This window comes from Brassica rapa, chromosome A04 (assembly GCF_000309985.2).
Source record: "Brassica rapa cultivar Chiifu-401-42 chromosome A04, CAAS_Brap_v3.01, whole genome shotgun sequence".
Lineage (NCBI taxonomy): Eukaryota > Viridiplantae > Streptophyta > Magnoliopsida > Brassicales > Brassicaceae > Brassica > Brassica rapa.
The window spans coordinates 20,451,123-20,469,874 of record NC_024798.2 but is presented as its reverse complement, the minus strand read 5'-3'; the positions used below and the strand labels follow the sequence as shown (position 1 = coordinate 20,469,874).

Sequence of the window (18,752 nt, the reverse complement as noted above, 5' to 3'; positions counted from 1 at the left end):
GATTATCCCAGAAAAGAACACATAAATATTACACGTTTTTTCATAAAGAAAATTATATTGTTTAATGGCATATGTATCATTTCTCGTTGTTCTATACACTCCAATATGGATCATCCATTTGTTGATAGCTCAACTATTCCTTTTTGGTCAACATATGAAACTATTCTCTTATAAAAGAAAAAAAGCATCATTTATAGATTTTTCAACTAAGAAAAAATTGTTCCTATCTTCAAAATTGCTTCAGAAGGATTACCCTACACTGGTTGTTTTAGAGTGACTTCATTGCACAAATTCACCGATTCACAAAATGTGTATGTGATGTATGACTAATCAAAACGTATTGTAAGAACGGAAATTAATTCAACTATGGTAATGTCCATGCCAAGTACTGGTCCCAAAGTACATTATTTTACATACATAATTTTGCAGATTTTGGACTTCGCATGAGGAGTCCACATGTCTTTATTTTCCACAAATAAACCTAACATCCAATTTAAATTTTCAAAACTATATCGACGAATTATATCCCTGGTAAATCATCATAAGTGATTCAAGCGCTTTAAGCTTACATTAAACAATATTAATTTATAAAAAAATGTTTAACGTATTTTCTAGAACTATTTTATTATTCTATAATAAGGAAAACACTCTTTACAACCTAGAATATGTATTTTAAAATAATGTGTACCGAGGACGGTCGAAGATTGTGAAAAATATTTGGATCTGTATAGTTTGTTTGAGCCCAAGTCTTAATCAGTATCCACAATATTAGCCTATATATAATCATTTTAAAGCTCATGCAATAGAAAATTCTTCAAGAAAAAAAAGGTTTTCAAAAAAACACAACCATAGACTAGTAATCTAAGAAAATGTAATCGGGTCCCATGAATGGCATTTGAACCCCACAAAAAACATGCACTTAAAAGCCCACAAATCTCCCAAGCCCTAACAGCAACTCTTCGTTGAATCATGCAATTGCAAACCTCTTTGCTTTGCCATTAAAGTCACAGTCATATGCTCAGAGATTTAATGGCCTTTGTTGAGGGGACCATATCTCTCACTTTCTTGCCTTCACATCCATTTCTTGGATTCAACTCTTCCACTCTTATATCCTCTTATTTACATATATATATATGTAGCAAATTCCCTCTAATTTATTATTGTTTTCTCAGAAGAAAATTGGTGAATTGTGTGGCCAGTAATAAATAAAGATCATAAATATAGAAGATGAGAAAAAGAGTCTAGATTTTGAGGGACAAGCATATCTTGTCCTTTCCCTTTGTATGTGACATCACAATGTTTAGCTATATATAAGGACCGAACTTCAAAGTAATATAGAAAATACATGGTGAAAGATATTTTATTTTAAGTAGAAGAATACAGTTTTTTTTTGTGCACAAGAAGAATACAGAAAATAAGAATGATATATAGGAAGCCCAAAATTAAAAGCTATAGAACAAATGCAAGTGGAGTTAAAAACAACATGAAGACCTCACCGGTCTCTTTCAGTGTTAAACCATCTATTCTATAAGTCACCACTTCATCGAATTCACCAAGCTCATTATTAGTTTTTTTTAATACAATAATGCCACGATCAATTAATACCCATGGTATAATGTTCATTACACATTTACAACTTTTTTTTTTGAACTGAAAAGTTGAAAGTGAAGGCATTTACAACTTAAAGAGGACTGTTTTTACTAAACTATCATACCTTTCCATAAGATTAGAAAATTTAACGCAAAACCATATATATGAACAATCTTAGTGAGTTTAAAACTAAACACCAATGTTCTACAAATCAGCAATAATCAACATAATTTTTCTAAATTCGGCATAGAAAAACGTATCAGCCTAGCTTTACTCTCACTCGTGTCCTTAGAACTCCTATATATGATAACGTTTAAAATTGCATGTCTTATTGTTTGAAATTTATATAGTCGTTAGTTTCAGAACGTGTAAGAGAGTCGGATAAAAAATAATGTGAATAAATATTTAGTATAAAGAAGAGAGTTAAAAATAAGCGTTAGGTTAAAAAAACATGATTGAATGAGTAAGATTTCTGTATCGGCAGTGACAACAACATTTGAGAGAATGGGTCTCTCAGCTCTGTCTATGTAAGTGAAATGTCAATATGAACATACATACAAATGTGAAATGTGGATTATTATAGCTTTTGGGAGATCTAAAGCTTTTGGTAGGTTTGTGATTATCATTATTGTCTGAAACTCATATGGGTCTTGTTTCTTTTATTTGGACCACCATTTATGAATATTCCTATATATACATAACTACATATAAAATATAGTGAAAGCATCTTTTCAGATAATGGTTTAACAATGTATGTGGGGAACTTTCTCTACATTATGTGATATGTCTCCGACGCTCTTGTCAATTTTCTTGTCTAAAACAAACAAATTTCAAGAAGGAAACATAAACTCTTACAATGATTTGATTTTTAATATTAGAACCCTCGTGCGTCAAAATGAGTCATGTATACATAAATATATCTCATTTTTCGTTGCTAAAAATATACATTGGCTAGCTACTTAAACCTATTATTAACCAAAAGAAGTTCTTCCTTAATTTCATGTTGGTGATTCTACCACTAAGCTTCTCGATGGGCCAATTCTTCAACAGGCCTTATGTTTCGGCCCAAACATTTGAGGAAATATATTGAGCATTAACATTAACTAGACATAAATTTTCGAAAAACTGGAAATATATGCATTATCGATTTTCATATAACATACAATTTGATAATTGCCAAAATTAACATTTTTGACAGAGTAACAGCGGTACTTTTAATTTCAGGAAACTACTGCACGGGAGCAAAATTAGATTTTGGGTGTCTAGAACGACCAATCTTAACCTTTTGGGGTTTATTCGAAACTCTCTTAAACTGCGAGGACTTAGATGAGATAACCTTCAATTTTAATGGCTTCTTTGCAATATCGTCAAACCTCTCCGGTGGTTTTCTGATCCTCAACCCCACCCGCCTCCTCTCTCCTCCGCCGCCGCCGCCGCCGCCGGCACCATCCACCTTCCTCTCTCCGACCAAAAACGGATGCAACAACAGCTCAGAAGCACTTCCCCTCTCTTCAGCCTTTCTTGCGAAACACTTCTCCACAAACTTTCTTGCGTCACACGGCACAGTCTCTGGAATCTCCGGCGCCTTCCCACACAACAAACGAGACTTTATATCATCAACACTAAACCCTGACCACGGATGCTTACCTACACACATCTCCAACACCACGCAACCTAACGACCACAAGTCTAGGGTTTTCTCCACGGCGGTACCGTCATGTACCGACTCCGGAGACATGTATAACGGCGTTCCGACAAACGGAGATTTGGTTTCCCAACAAACGGACTCCTCTCCTGCCTTTATCGTCAATCCAAAATCCGAAATCTTTAACTCGTACGAGCAAAACCGCGTTTCTTGATCGTGACGCGGGAAGAGAAGGAGATTCTCCGGTTTAAGATCGCAGTGGACGTAACCGTGGTCATGTACCGACGCTAACCCTTGGAGAAGCATCCGAGTGAAGTCTTTAACGAACGTGTCCGATAACTTTCGGTTTATTCGGATGAAGTCGGTTAGGTTACCACCAGCTGCGTACTCTATAGCCATCTTGTAGACTTTCTTTCCATCAGAATCGGTTTCTTGAAGCAGTGAGTTACCAAAAGATTGCACGATTCCTTGACATCCTCTGAGTTTCGAAAGGACCTTGAACTCTCTGTTGATAGAGTTGTAGTATTTGGAATCAGAGATCTTCACGGCGTTGTAGAACGTTGAGCCGTCGCCTTTGGTGTAACTGAAGAGATCTACGGAGCCGTACGTACCCTTTCCGAGAGACTTGATGAACTTCATCTCTGGTTTGGTCTGATCATTCTTTGGTTTCTTTCTGTTAGATCGCATTGTCTCGCTATTGACCTTGCTGTGATCTTAGTAGTGCAATGTAGTATTTATAAACCCTGAGACTGGTAAGAAAGGAAAATGAAATCCTAATATGATTTGTTGAGAAAAGAAAGGAAATATTGAGCTCGAATAAAAAAAAAAAAAAAAAAGGAAATATGTATCTCGATAAAAAAGGAAATATTGAGTATACCTTCTAGAAGAAAATGCATATAGCTAAATAAGATAACGTTAAGAATCCACAGGCAGAATATAACACTACGTTACGTTGTATCAGTTTGTATGTTGAGTAGCGAATTATAGTGATTGAAATATTTCTTACGCATATAATTTTAGCTACTAACCAGCTAATTCGATTGATATAGCATCCCAATAAGATGTCCATCATGCTGTCTATTATCAGTATTATGCTTTTATGTTGAGTGGTGATCTTTGCATGCAAATTATTACAGAAACGAATGATGGTGCCTAAAATGGCGTATAATATGGACAAAAGGAAGAGAAGAACGTATATTTATTAATCAGCATTACATAAAGTTTATCTGACCATAATCAAAAGTATTCGTCTTCCGTCTTATTCACTTTGCCTGTCTAAACACGTACAAAATCAGACATGGGCATCAATTTTTTTGTATAAGATTAATTTAGTTTAAGTAGTAGGTGAAGAGAGACACAAGGGAAGCTCCAACCAATGAGCCAAGAGCCGGTACGGCTACGGAGGCTCCGCTTGCGGCGGGTCCTGGTGCAGGAGCTCCAACCTCTGTAGCCATGACGGCGGTCATGGAGGCAGCAGCGAAAAGAACTCCGCAGGCAATCTTCTTCATCTCCATTTTTAGTTGAGACCTGGAAGGTTTTTTTCTTTTCTTATTTCTTGCTACTTTTGTTACTTTTTATTTTTATTTTCTTGCAGGTCTGAAGAGAAAGGATGGTGATCAAGAGTATTTATACCGGAGGTAGATAAGTTATTTTTAGGGAGGCTTATTTTAGGTATCGATTTCTAACCAAACATTTAGAAATCACATCAATAATGTAAGTTAAGGATACTAGTCACCGCTGAATTTGTATGCCATTGTGTGGCTTTGAGTCATTTCAGCGTTTCCATCCATTTATATTTTACCGGGTCAAATGTGTTTTTCTAAGTTAGTAACTCTATTTAATTTATTTACAAACTTTAAACTTTTGAAAACACACTAGGTTACAAATAAAAAGCTATAGCATACCTTTTAACCAAAATTAGCAAATTGGACTAAATGTAGCATATCTACAATTTCAAAAAAAAATGTCGATGTTGTGATGGAAGAAGTATTAGGTGTGCATTCTCATTGCATTAATGTTGGGCATGACTGTGATGTGATCTTATAATAATCCTATTTGCTTATAGTTTAAGATGTTCTAAATATTGTCACTGATGCTGCTATTCGTAGGCCTGTGAAACTCTGATCTTAATTCATATTTTAAGCTTTTTATGACAATATTAACCAGGAACTATATATCCGAGAGCATTTTCAACTCCATCCGATCCCGATATACGTACTATTGTCCTTCCTCATAGGTTGGTATAGAGCAATACGAACTTGATTACTAAGCTGGCTCGTCTCTAAGGAAAGAAACAGCTGAGATATGCTAATTTTATACTAACTAATAGGGTCAAAGAATCCATATAATGTATCTTATGAGCTTTGATCTAATGTTTGTTGACGAGGGAAAGTTGGAGTGGCCTTATATCTTTTGGTTATTTAAATTGGTTTGAATGTTTCAAATGGAACGCATGGATCTTGTGAGGTCCAATGTCTTCATTATGTTTTCTTATATGTGGATCCTTTAAAGAGGTCTAAAGCCCATTAAGTAGTCATCGTTTGTGTATTGGATTTGGTTAGGGAGGTCCAATGTCTTCCATTTATATTCTGTCCGATTACGTTTAGTATTTGTGTAATTTGTTTTTCTGACAAAATGTGTAGTTAGTTTGTTTTCAACCCAAACTTTCCTGGCAAAGTAGATTTGCTGGCATCGATTTTGCTATTATCTCTGTTGATGAATGACAATAAAGTGATCAAATCTGAAGACTTCTAGGAAATAATAAAAGATAAAGAGAATACAAAGAGAATAATTAGAAGGAGAAGGAAGAATGAATTAGCTTCTGCTGATATGCTTTTACTTCTCACCCTACTTTTTCTGTGTATGCTTCTTTTTCTTTGCCCTTTGGTTTTGATTAAAGCTGCGTTAAAATCAGCTTTTTCCTTTCTTTTAAAATTCAGGGATAGATTGATGAATAAATTCTTGAAAATATTAAAAATGATTCTTGAGTATAATATATTCTCTCAATAGGTTTGGTGTTATCTTGAATAAGATACTCCGCATAATATTTGTGCTTTGTGTTTGATGATCACATCACCACAAAGCTTTTGGTAAATAAAATATTAATGGGAATATAAAAGGTGATAAAGAAAATCACTTAGGAACAAACATATGCACCGAAAGTTGATCATTGAAAGGTGACGATCAACTGTTTTTGTTCTTTTCCACAAATCAATTTGATCTATTTACTTTAAATTATAAGAACAAAAGAATTACCAACAAAAGTAAATAAAATACCTTATCAAAAAGAAAAAGAGTAAATAACTTAAACATAGTGTTGCACCATACTCTATGGCAAAAGAAACCCACAAAAAAAAACGAATTCGCACTAATCTTGGTTTCTTCTTTTTCTGATCAAAGAATAATGATAAGAATTGAGTTTAAAAAAACAGTCACGTGAGCTCGAGGACTCAAAATTGGTTGCACCAAGGAGAGAAAGAGGCTTATAATTTATCTGATGTAGATATTAAGAATTACTGAATATTAAATGTTCATATTAAAATCAACCCACCAGGCCACCACCACCACGCAAAGCTAAATTTGTATATTCCAAAGCATTTTTAAAAAAGAAAAAGATGTGGTTGATCAGTTTTATCAAAGATTGATAGATGACAAGAACTTAACTAAAGATGTCTACAATATCATTTTCACCTGCCCAATAAACCACATCCACATCTCAAAGAAAATCCAAAACTAACCCTTTATGGATTTGCCCCCACTCAACTCTACCCGACATAATTACATTTCTTTATTGCACTAATGCTCAAATGAATATCTCTAGATATTGAGGCACTTAAAGATAAATAAGATAAACCAAAAGATTAAATATTATAAAATTTAATTTCAGGGTTCTCAACATATAAAAGATAACAAATATTCATACAATAAATAAAAATAATAATCATGATAATAATGGGAGAATATCCTAAAAATAAATATGAAAATGGGAGAAAAAAAAACCAAGAAGTTTTTTTCTTTCTCTTCTCCTTCCTTCCCATAAGCCTTTTGTTCTTGTTCTGTTGTTCCCTTCTCTTATCTAAAAATTTGTGAAAATTAATTTGACCAAAAACATAGAAAACCTCTCCCTTCTTTTGTTAATCTTGTTACCACTTCTACCACCTGTAAACAAAAGAGGTTCATATAAACCAACCACACACAGAAAAACCAAAAAAAAAACAAGAAAAAGTAAGCTTCTTTGGTTTTAACTAACCTCTCAATTCTGCTGAGCTACGAACTGATCGAGCTGCATTTGCTCAATCCAAGCTTCAAGGCCAGCATGATCCATTACCATTTCAGACGTTGTTGGCTGCTGCATTGTGTTTTGGCCAGTGTTAGAAGATGTACCAGCTGCATTCTCTTTGGCCTCTGTAGAATTCTCCTTCACCAGTGACTGAACCCATGAAACATCAGGCTCAACACCACCATCAAACGACAACTTCCCAAGCGCTGCCGCCTCTGAGCTCATCCCCCAATCCGGTTTACCATTTGATGAACCCCATTGAGATGACCACGCGTTGTTGTTATTATTGTTGTTAACCGGTGAACCAACAATAGGGCTTGAGCTTGTTCTAAGCTGCTCCCTGGATCTAAGGCTACGAAACTGATTCTGCTGCTGTTGCTGCTGCTGTTGCTGCTGCTGCTGCTGCTTCACGCATTGAGCCAGCATAGAGACGCGAGAACTCATAGGCGAAATAGGCTCAACCACATTCCGAGGAGACATCCTTCCTCCTCCTGAAAACAAAGAGTGATCCACACTCTTTGGCGAAGAGTAGCTTGTATTGATAGGAGACAACATACTCTGCTGCTGCTGCTGTTGCTGGAACTGATTAAACACAGCTGACTTATGCGTAGGAGAGAAGACAGCAGAAGCCAAAGCCGAGTCATTAAACCTCGGAGAAGAAGAGCTTTCCGCGGAGAAAAGATCTTCAAGATTCGAAGGAGGCAGCGATTTCATCCGACCAGACCTGCTCAACGAGCTGTTAAACTCATTAAGAAGCTGCTGCTGCTCGTACTCCGCCAACATATTAATCTCATCTCTCGCATTGAACGAAGATCTCAGCCTGCTCGACCGCAGATTGCTCCCAGGCAACTGCAGAGCAGGTACATTCGGCTGCGGCCACGCCATCGACGACATCCCGTTTCCCCCGGAGGACGGCGAGAGCGGAGACATAACAGAGACTCCAGACGGAGAGCCGGGCGGTAAGAGACTCAACGCAGCAGCAAAATCGGCGTTCGACCGAGGCGAAAGCACGGCCGAACCGGTCGACTCGTACAGCGGTCGAAGCTCCTCGGGTATATGGGCGAAGAAACAGACCCGGCGAGCGCATCCCGTCCCATCTTTGCAGAGACGGGTGCGGTACTGAGCCGGGTGAAGCCAGCATTCGAACACGCCGTGCGCGAACTCGCACATGTCCCCTCTCCTACAAGCTCCCTTCCGAAAATCCGGACAGGGAACGCAGCTGTAGTGAAACTTCCTCGGGTCCCTCCTCCGCGCGTTCTCGCCCGGGTGGACGAAGGGACACTCCGTCCAGTCGTGCGAGTACGCGCGGGAGCACGGCCTGACTTTAAACGAATACATCCTAAACTCGTCCGTTGAGTAGATACTGTTCTTTATATCCGGCAACGACGGATCGACCGGGTACTCTTTCTTGAACTCCGTAGACGATTTCATCTTAAACGGCGACTCGCCATCCCCATCACCATACTCCTCTTCATTAGGAGAATTAGACCTGCTGGTCCTAACATTAGTCACAACCCTCAAGTTCCTCTCCGCGGTAGCCGCGGAGAGAAGCTCCTGAAGCATAAGCTTCACACCTTCCAGCTTCGGAGGGACAACGATCACATCGCCAGCCCTTTGACCGTCAGCATCCATCAGATTCAAGTCCGCTCCAGCCGCGAGAAGCAGCTTAACGACCTGCACAGCGTTCACGGCCCCTCCGGAGGCGGCGCAGTGCAAGGCGGTGGTCTGATCGCTCCCGCAGGCTCGGTTCACGACGGTTAAAGAGAGGATCAGCTTGATCACGTCGATGCTTCCGTATGTAGCGGCGACCATCAAGGGGGTCCTGTGGTCGTTGACCATGGCTTTGGAGCCTTTTTGGCGACCGTACCAGAGACCAGGCTCGTCTACGCAAGAAGGGTCTCTGTCGATGGATAGCCGAACGCCTTCTACGTCGTTGTTAGCGGCTAGCTCGAGGAGGCTAGCGAAAGTGTCCTCTGTTTCGACTCTCAAGTGGTTCATCTCTGTGTTGGTGGTGGTATCTTCTGGGGATGAGATCTGGTTTAATTGGTCTGATCCACAGCACATAGTTCCATCTGTGGAATCGGATTCTGCAGAATCAAATAAACAGATCATTAATCCAGATCGAAAAAAACAAAAAAAAAATCAGATTTAAGTTATTTTCAGACAAGAAGGGGGAGTTCTGTCTGAAACAAAAACACTATGTCTTTAAACTCAAGTCAAACAGATTTCAAAGAAGAATCAATCAAGAGGATTATTGCATAAAAGCTACTTCCAAAAATAGAACTGACACGCGCGGATAAAACTAAATCTTAAAATCTGATTTGTTCTTACAGGAACACCAAAGTCAAACAGATCAGAAAAAAAAAGACATAACTGGGTATTGATGCATGTTAACTGAAACAAAAATAAAGATTCGATCTTTTATCACCTTTGATTTTTTCTCGAAGCTCAATAGAACACAAGCGAACACATCTTGCCGGAGACTTTTCGATGGTTTTAACAAGTCAGGTAGATCTAGAAAAATTAAGTGTTATTGAGCAAGTGAGGAGAAAGAGAAAGGAAACAGTTATTTTTCCCGAGAAAATCTGGGATAGGAAAATAAAAAAGAATCTGGTGTGAAGTGATTTAGAGAGAAGAAGAAATGGTGAGAGCTTGTTCTTCTACCATCTCCATGTCCCAAGCTCAGATCTCTAGAAAAAAAAGTATTTTTACATCTAATTAAAAACCAAAAATATTTATTTTCTGTGAAAACATATCATTTTCCATTATTATTATTTATTATATTTCGCTATCCAATAGAAGAAAGATATAAAAATATATTTTTATTCTAACCTCTATCCATCTTACGCATTTTAAATCAGCTCGGCCAATGGGAACGATCCATGTCATAACTAAATACAAGAATTTGAGGATAAATCTGTCATTTAAAATTCTAAAAGCTGAGGTGGCAGTAACTGATTGGTTGACAGTGGAAGTGGACACGCATGTAACCTCTTAAGCTTTTGTCCTTGGGTCAAATTATGCAGTAATTATATTTAATGTGAGTTCCTAAATTAAAGAGGTAGCAATCTAGTGTGTCGAATTACATCGTATTAAAGTTTATGCTGATACGTGGGGACACAAGTGTGGCTTAAAGAAATCTCTAGACGCTCTGCTTTCACCAGATTAGGCATGGACATTTTACCCGGATCCGAAGACCCGATCTGAACTAACCCAAAAAATCCTGGTTCAGATAAGAACCAAACTTGATCCTTTTATCCTATTTAGTCTTGTTATAGAGGATTCGCGGGTCTTGGATCGGACCCGATCAAAACGTGAATGAGGTACCCAAAAATCCAAAATTTCTAGTACATATTAGGTATATATGAGAGTTTCAATATAATTTTGGTATTACGGAAATTTTTTTAAAGTTTCAGATTTGAGTTTCCGGGCATAGTTTTGGATTTTGGGTAAAAATTTAGATTATCAAAAATATAATTCCGATAATCAGATAAAATTTTGGATATTTCTTATGTCTTTGGTTAGATGTCATATTAAATTTATCATATTTTTTTGATATTTAAATATTTTCAGATATTTTTATGTGTTTTGGATATTTCTTTGGTCTGGATCCAATAGAATCCGAACCAAATCCGGTCCGAAACCGGACCAAATCTAAACTAACAAACTCTAATTATCATATTAGGTCCAACTATCTAAAACTTGAGCCGATCAGAATCTGACATGATCCGAACCGAACATGAATCAACAAATTCTAATTATCCTATTAGATCTAAATATCTAAACTTGAAAAATTCGAACCCGATAAGATCCGGTCAGAACCCAATCCGACTACTCTAATGCCCAGACGTACACCAGATTATCTAAGGGAAATACTATAGTAAGTCTATTATATTTTAATATTTATACCCCTTTGATTTTTTGCTTGAGGCAACACGTGGAGTAAAAACATTGAGCAATGAGCACAATAAGACACGGACACGAGCTTTTGTGGTTTTACCGGTGAAGCAGGTGGTACGGACGGCGTGTGGGACGGAAAAAGAAAACGGGAGGAACCGGTAGCCTGTGGCGGCGTAACTGAGAGGATAATTAAACAATTTTAAGAACGGTAACTGGCGTCCACTAAACGTACGGAGAATGGACTCGACACATTCTATTTATTTCCAGTTAATTGTAAAAGTCAATCATAAACCAAGAGATAAACAAAAGTGGTTCTTAAATATTCCCTTCGTTTCGTGTTAGTTGCTTTCGTATAATAAAATTTACAAAATAAATGTCGGTTTTTCTGAAATCTGGATTCCATCTGACATTTAGGGGTTCATTAGAGCTATTAACTCGAAATCATATCATATGGATTTTTTTTTTGAAGTTTTTATAGATATCTAGTCTCTTTCTTATTTCCTTTTATATATTTCATGCATGTTTGTAGAGAGCATAATTACGTAATTATGCCAAGAGTATTCTGCATAATGCTACTCTTATGTATTGAACCTTGAAGTTTTAATTCCAAGAATATTGTTAAAAAAACCATAGAAAAATAATAAATGCTATAAATTTATAATAAAAGAAAAGAAAAATGAAATATTAAACTTTTAAATATACATATGCAAAAGCTTAAATGATATTTAATTTGAAATAGAGACAATATTTTTATGACTAAAGGGAATTAAGAAAACTGCACTTAGATCTCCATTACCTAAAAGGTAAAAGAGTGAATCAGAGATATATTGCATAATATGGTAATATTTCCGACTATAACCAAAAACATTGTTAGTTCCATCGTTTCATTTTATTGATTAAACTTTCATTAATCTGGAAAAAAACACTAAACTATTTGAAATTTGTAGTTTTGATGATCAGATATAATTCTGAAACCCCACAAAATTGTGTTTCTCACCACTTAAAACATTTCGAAACAATCACCAAAACTCTTTGCATCTCTATATATATAGACTTTAATATAACATGTATAAAGTCAGAGAATAACAAGTAAGATTGGATATGAATGAATAGTTCGAATATCAAATATTACTATCCAAAATATATCCCCATGAAAATAAAAATGAGATATTGCATATATATTCGTAATGTTGAAAATTTGATGTGCATGCTAATTTGATTATCAGTTGTAGTTATAATAAAACGTCTACGTATTCTGATTGTCTATTGGCTATTGCCTAACTAAAAAAAACAATAATGGTTATTCATACATAATTATTGTTCGAGTATTGGCCTCCTCAGCCCATGGGAGGAAAACACTAACTCTCCCAACTAATCATTATTAGTGATGATAATTCGTCACCAATACTCAATGGTGCTGCACCCACCAATGTACTCATCCAATTGTAAAAACAAGAAAGCACTATTTTCATGCACGATACAACTTTTAGATCATGTGAATAAACAAGACTATAGAGCATGTCCAACATCAAATTAAGACCAATCATCACATTGATAAGGTTGTTAATCCTAGAAAAGAAATTAACATAGTGCAGATTCTCGTGAGTAGCGATCAGCAATGTGAAAAATTAATACGACCAATTGGTAAATGTAAAAATTATCGAATGACACGTGTATAAAGACAAAGGCGTGTGAGAGTAGTAGCAATAATGGAAGGGGCCCGAGTGACCAAACTTGTGAGTGTGTTTGCTTTGTGGTGTTTTGTCTGCGTCTCTCCCTCTCTTTATTTGCTTTCCACGTGAATGCTTACCACACTCTAATCTCTTGTTGCATCCACAGGGCGCAACTTCTTGCAGCTCTCTTATATCATACATGAATTAATTATCTTTGGTTAGTATCTCTCTAACATTTTCAATGCAGTGAAATTCTAGCTGCTGGTTTGTATTTTCATATAATCATATTTTTGTGTTATAGTGATAGGGCACACAAAACTACATATTTATTCAATGAGAGAACTTGCTACGATGTCTAAATATTCCATATACAACAACGCGTTTTCTTAATAGCCAAGAAGAGTAGGAGGTGTGACATCTCCATCAATATGTTTATGACAAAAGTACATCGTCGGTAGTTGTACTATATGAACTCCAAACAGAAAAATATGGTAGGAGGCAAATACATAATGGCATATGTTTTGTTACATTGTAAGCTTTTAGAAACTATACGGCATGTCGGTGATATACAAAGAAGTTTAAATAAATATTGAAATGTGAAGACAATACATATATAAGATTTTGAATAATTCATTTCGTCTTCACCCGTCAGTTAGGTCTGAGATGAAGTGTCATAAACAGTTGAATCGAATTAGTACTCAACATATATAACTCAATCGAGATATACAGTCAAGGTTATGAATTATAAATAAATTTATATTCATTTTCAGTAACTTTACATTTTCAGTACCAAGAGACAAACTTCAAGAGAAGAGCATATATGGTGAGATGGCTACCGAATAGAGATATGTGTTGTTTTCAATAAGGTTTGGTGATGTCGAGTCTCTGGACATTAGATTCGAGGGACAACATATTCTCCTTTCGTTATAAATCATAAATATACATATCCTCATCACATTTATATATATTTGTGTTAGGAATGAGATAAAGTCTTGTTTGCAAGTATATGAATTTAACCAAACAAAAAAAATCAAGAGTATATCACTTTCTGAAAATGCTAATTTCGCATCTGTATATATGGTTTTGTGTGTTGTACCAACTTGTAAAACAGAGAGAATAAGAAAAATAACAAAAGTTGACTTAATAGTATTATGATATATTTAAAGTTATATCTAACATGGTACACGTCAAATAGAGATGTTTGGAAGATGGAGAGCGAGCTACAAGTCAAATGATATGAACAAGAGAAAACAACCGAACCTAAAAACTTGGTCCATTATCCGACATATGGGATGTTACGAACCGTAGATGCATCTTTTTCTTCCTGACATCTATGTTTGTGGCTCTTCTTTTTTCTTATTTTAAACATTTTCCTTTTTTATTTCTAGAAATTTCGGGTCCAGCTACTTGCTACTTGGAACCTTTAGTTTCAACTTTCGAATAAGAAAAGCTAAGATGGAACTGTAGACGTTGGATAATATTTGTTTCCACAAGTTATTTACTAAAAAAGACAAGTGTGACACATTATTGTGCGAGGTTTTTATGAACGGAGCGAACCAAGAAACCCATTGCCGAGCCCAATAATTTATCCAATAGGTGAAGACAAATGAGGCCATATCATAACGTAAGATGCCCAGTTTACTGGCCATTGTGTCGATGTATCAATCAAAATAGGATTCCAAATTATTTAGGGGACCCAAGAAAAGCAAAGATTGTAGACTTCTAGTACGGTAGTATATGTCAATATTACCGACATATCACCAACAATTTTTTTTTTTGCTCTCTTATTGTGTGATGTTTGACAATTTATTATTTGAGGTGATACTCTACATGATCACTAAGGGTGTGATTTGTTATATAATAGACGAAAAAGATAAAAAAAAACAATAGTGAAAATGAACTGAAAAAGTAATATGATGGAGTAAAAATTTTCAATTCATCCAAAACTGAACGAAATTTTACTCTATTTTATCCTCTTTTTAAATCTGGCAGAAATGATTTCTAGATTTTTTATCTTGATTAGTTGAAATGAAAGCAAACTAGCTGATTTTTTTTCATATTTTACTTTTTACTCTAGTTGTGATATACAATGAGACTTTAAATATCTTTTCAAATACAAAGTCTAATTAGATTGTATTTTTCCAGTAAAAAGCATCTCCAATGAAAGTCATAGTTTAGGGGTTCTAAAAATACATATATATATATATATTATATATGTGCACGTAATATAAAGTTCTAAATTTTATTGGAAACTCAACCTAAAATATCTTTGTGGGAGTATTTTAGGTCAAAAAATTTAGAACCCTACAATTACACACATATATGTTTTTAGAACTCCAGAGCTAGAACTCTCAATTGGGGTGTACGACTAATGTCTCGTTTTCAACAAATAAATCAAAGTTTTTTCCAATATATTGTACATTTTTCAAAGAGAAAATACAGTACCCTGCAGTTCAGAATCTGGTTCAATGGTGATCTATTTCATATTATTTTCAAGTTTTGATCGTGGGTTTCTATACTTTTAAATGGTTTATTTGCTGAACTATAAAATATATAATTGGCATTGAAATATGTGTACTTTTAAAAAGCGTACGATGGAATAGAAATTATAATTATTTCATACTAGAGCTTTTTCCGGGCTACGCCCGGGTTTATTTTTATAAATTTTTACTTTACTTTAAAATATTAAGTTATTTATATTTAAATATGTAATATATATATTTCACAAATATAAATTATTAAAATGAAGTGAAACTTATTAGAATGCAAAAAAAAAAATGATAAAAATACACATTACATTATTTAAAATATTATTATAGTAGAAAATATGTTATAAATCTTATCATTTAATTGTTTGATTTCTTAACTCTTTTGCTCATTCTATTTTTCTGATTCGTATTTGTATAATTAGTGGCTAAGAGTTTAAGTTCTTACCAATAAAACCAAATTTTCTTTGACCAAAAAAAAACACCAAATTTTCTAGAAGTATACATGAAAAATAAAACTGTTGAATTTCTTTTCTAATTTCAAAAATGGTGGATATAATATATATTTTTTGCAAATACCTTGATAAAAGGTAAACATGTAATTGCTTATTAGTAAAAATAAAATGATTTTGTGAGATGGTTGGTAAGTGATCTGTGTGCTTTCCACAGTTTTTTTTTTTCACAACTCCTTTAATTTACCAATCATGCTTTAAGAAAATAATTTAAAGCTACAACTTAAAATTTAAATTAATAATATATTAGTTTTTCAAGTCAATTTTTCTAAAATTTTATAATGTTTTTGAAAGTTATTAATATAAGTCTACATCGATAGAATCTATAATTACAGTAGAAAAGCTTACAACATACATCCTAAAGAAAAACAATTAAAACCACAGTCAATCAAACACTTTTTCTCTATGTCGTTCTCTGCGAAGTATTATTTTTTAAAATATTATTAGCGTTCATGAGGTTCTTATTTTTTTATCATCGATGTTCTAAAAATGGAGATAGAGGGCATTGTAGATATTAGATACTAATAATATAATGTTAATCAACATTATGTACTAATGACTGTTGGTTATTGGTGTATTTCTGATACATGTATTCTCCTATTGAACCCCCATTAAAGGAAAGAAAAATACATGCTAATCAATATTAATAGTAAAATATTGAAAAAATATATAATACTTGGAATAATATTTGGTATGAGTCATTCCGAGTTTCTAGGATTTTAAATCATCATCCACTTTGTAACTAAACCTAAATTAACCTTATCCTAAACAAAATCTTCTTTGCACCAAAACGGAAAGCCGAGCCATATATGATTGCATCCAAACCTCATTATAAAAAAGTGATATATTTCCAATTTTCTCTAACTCTGTGTCGTATTTACTATATAAGGAAAATAATGTGACAAAATTAATGATAAACAAAGCTTCAGTAAGTCTGCTGAGAGTTAAAGAAAAATTTGTAGTCATTTCTTACTGCATGGCAATAGCGGACTCCTGATATAAACTGCTGGAAAAAATAATTTGCCCAGCAAAAAAAATATGAGCACAAAAGTTGGATATTTATAAAAGCTATTACAAATGATCAACATAATAGATCACATATCTCATTTGTTTCCCATGCTAGCTATTACATATACAACATCTACGTATATTTCCTTTTCTTTATGCTAAAATTTGTTAGCCAATATATAACTCAACTGTAAAATTAGAGCTGGATATGGACCATTATAGTCCTTTGTAAGTAAAAAGTTTAACATTGTCATTCTCATTCGTCAGGAAAATCATCAAAGAACATATCAGGGACTTGTAACATGGCAAAAAAGAGAGAGAAAATATTGTCAAAATTTTGAAGCATACTTCTCTATTTACACTCAGGTAAATTCTCAAAATCATACCAGAATCTTTCTCCACCAGACGTTTCTTCATGATCTGCACCTCTGAGACATAATTCAAAATGGTAAGCTTAAGAATATGGCACTTCAAAAAAAGAACATAACAAATATCTCGAGGGTTCACATAAAAAAATTGATATTAACACTTACAGTGTGACTTTCTTGAAGAATCTCATGTTACACGTTAATGGAAGATCGTGTGAGTCCACAAACACCCTCAATAAAGCTCAAATACTGAGGAATCTGTTCACAAAGCACCACAAAAGCGGATAGCAATACAAAATAGAAAAACAAATCTCTTGAAATGCCACACCAAGAGATACTTCTCTCACCAGCTTCCCGTCAAAATAACTTTGAAAACTCGTTTACATAAACATATGTTCTTTGTCTTTTAATTAACCACATCATCCTTCCCCATGGATCAAAACTCGACCTCACGCTACAATAAGAGAATTAAAAGTAACAGTTTAAGAACAATATAACATTAGTGGATCAACATTGTGTCACCACTTTTTAACAGATACAAATCATAACCTGCTTGGATTGTTTCATGGATATATACTATTCCAACAGATGTCTTCCCTCCAACGTACCTCTATTAAGAAGTGGGGTGATGCCAATGAGTCCAAATACTTGTTGAAAGTTATTCTGTAAAACTCATTGTACTCCACTGTTGTCACCTCTTTATAGTTATGGAGCTGCAACAAATAGAAATAAACTCTTTAATTGGTTCCATAATTTCGATTCTTAGCGCACATGAGATACATAGAGCAGTCCTAAATCCTTACCCAAATTGGTTGCGTCTCATTAGCAAGCTCCCACTCCCAGTATTTCTCAACGACCTTCTTGGTCTTTTTTTTCTCGGTTACACGTTAAAAAGTAGTGAGCAACGATACTTGAACATCTAGCTATTCCCTGATTCGGATCAATATATTTCTCTGATGCTTATCAATATAATTATCAGAACATGATAAGAGAAGAAGGTATACCTCAGTTTGGTCATCTTGCTCATCTCATTTTTCCGGCACAGCTGAATCATCATCAACTTCAACCTGTATAAGAGAGAACCAAGCATCCAAATAAGAATCTTAGATGTTTTCTGACATGTAACTCAACTACATAGAACATTTTTCCCTTGCAGGCAGAGCATTGGGGCATTTACGCCATGATTAAGTTCAGATATTTGTCATCATGTTGATCATACCTGTTTTGTGTATCCTTTTTTCCTGCCACGTGTATATAGTGAGAGAAACAAACTGATAATAGTTTTTCACGA

At 34.9% G+C, this 18,752-nt stretch overlaps 3 protein-coding genes across 4 annotated transcripts; all 3 read right to left on the bottom strand.

Moving 5' to 3' along the window:
* Window positions 1–49: 49 nt before the first annotated feature.
* On the bottom strand, window positions 50–4,183 carry LOC103865916 (mitogen-activated protein kinase kinase kinase 3). Its single transcript, XM_033289771.1, has one exon. The coding sequence runs from the start codon at window positions 3,920–3,922 to the stop codon at window positions 2,819–2,821; it is 1,104 nt and encodes a 367-aa protein (XP_033145662.1). The 5' UTR covers window positions 3,923–4,183; the 3' UTR covers window positions 50–2,818.
* Window positions 4,184–4,413: 230 nt separating this feature from the next.
* Window positions 4,414–4,848, bottom strand: LOC117133472 (arabinogalactan protein 23). Its single transcript, XM_033289776.1, has one exon. It carries the CDS (start codon window positions 4,747–4,749, stop codon window positions 4,564–4,566), a length of 186 nt encoding a protein of 61 aa, XP_033145667.1. The 5' UTR covers window positions 4,750–4,848; the 3' UTR covers window positions 4,414–4,563.
* Window positions 4,849–7,078: 2,230 nt separating this feature from the next.
* On the bottom strand, window positions 7,079–10,284 carry LOC103865915 (zinc finger CCCH domain-containing protein 30). 2 transcript variants are annotated; one of them, XM_009143778.3, is made up of 3 exons: window positions 9,943–10,284; window positions 7,485–9,601; window positions 7,081–7,393 (listed from the first exon to the last, which is right to left on the bottom strand). In XM_009143778.3, the coding sequence occupies exon 2, from the start codon at window positions 9,576–9,578 to the stop codon at window positions 7,488–7,490; it is 2,091 nt and encodes a 696-aa protein (XP_009142026.2). In that variant the 5' UTR covers window positions 9,579–9,601; window positions 9,943–10,284; the 3' UTR covers window positions 7,081–7,393; window positions 7,485–7,487. The 2 variants fall into 2 exon arrangements, with proteins under 2 accessions (XP_033145661.1, XP_009142026.2); XM_033289770.1 differs by lacking the exon at window positions 9,943–10,284 and having other exon boundaries at window positions 7,079–7,393.
* Between the last annotated feature and the right edge of the window lie 8,468 nt (window positions 10,285–18,752).

Excerpts from the sequence above, each read along its gene's own strand:
- LOC103865916 (XM_033289771.1), bottom strand. The coding sequence starts at position 3,922 with ATGCGATCTAACAGAAAGAAACCAAAGAATGATCAGACCAAACCAGAG.
- LOC117133472 (XM_033289776.1), bottom strand. The coding sequence starts at position 4,749 with ATGGAGATGAAGAAGATTGCCTGCGGAGTTCTTTTCGCTGCTGCCTCC.
- LOC103865915 (XM_009143778.3), bottom strand. The coding sequence starts at position 9,578 with ATGTGCTGTGGATCAGACCAATTAAACCAGATCTCATCCCCAGAAGAT.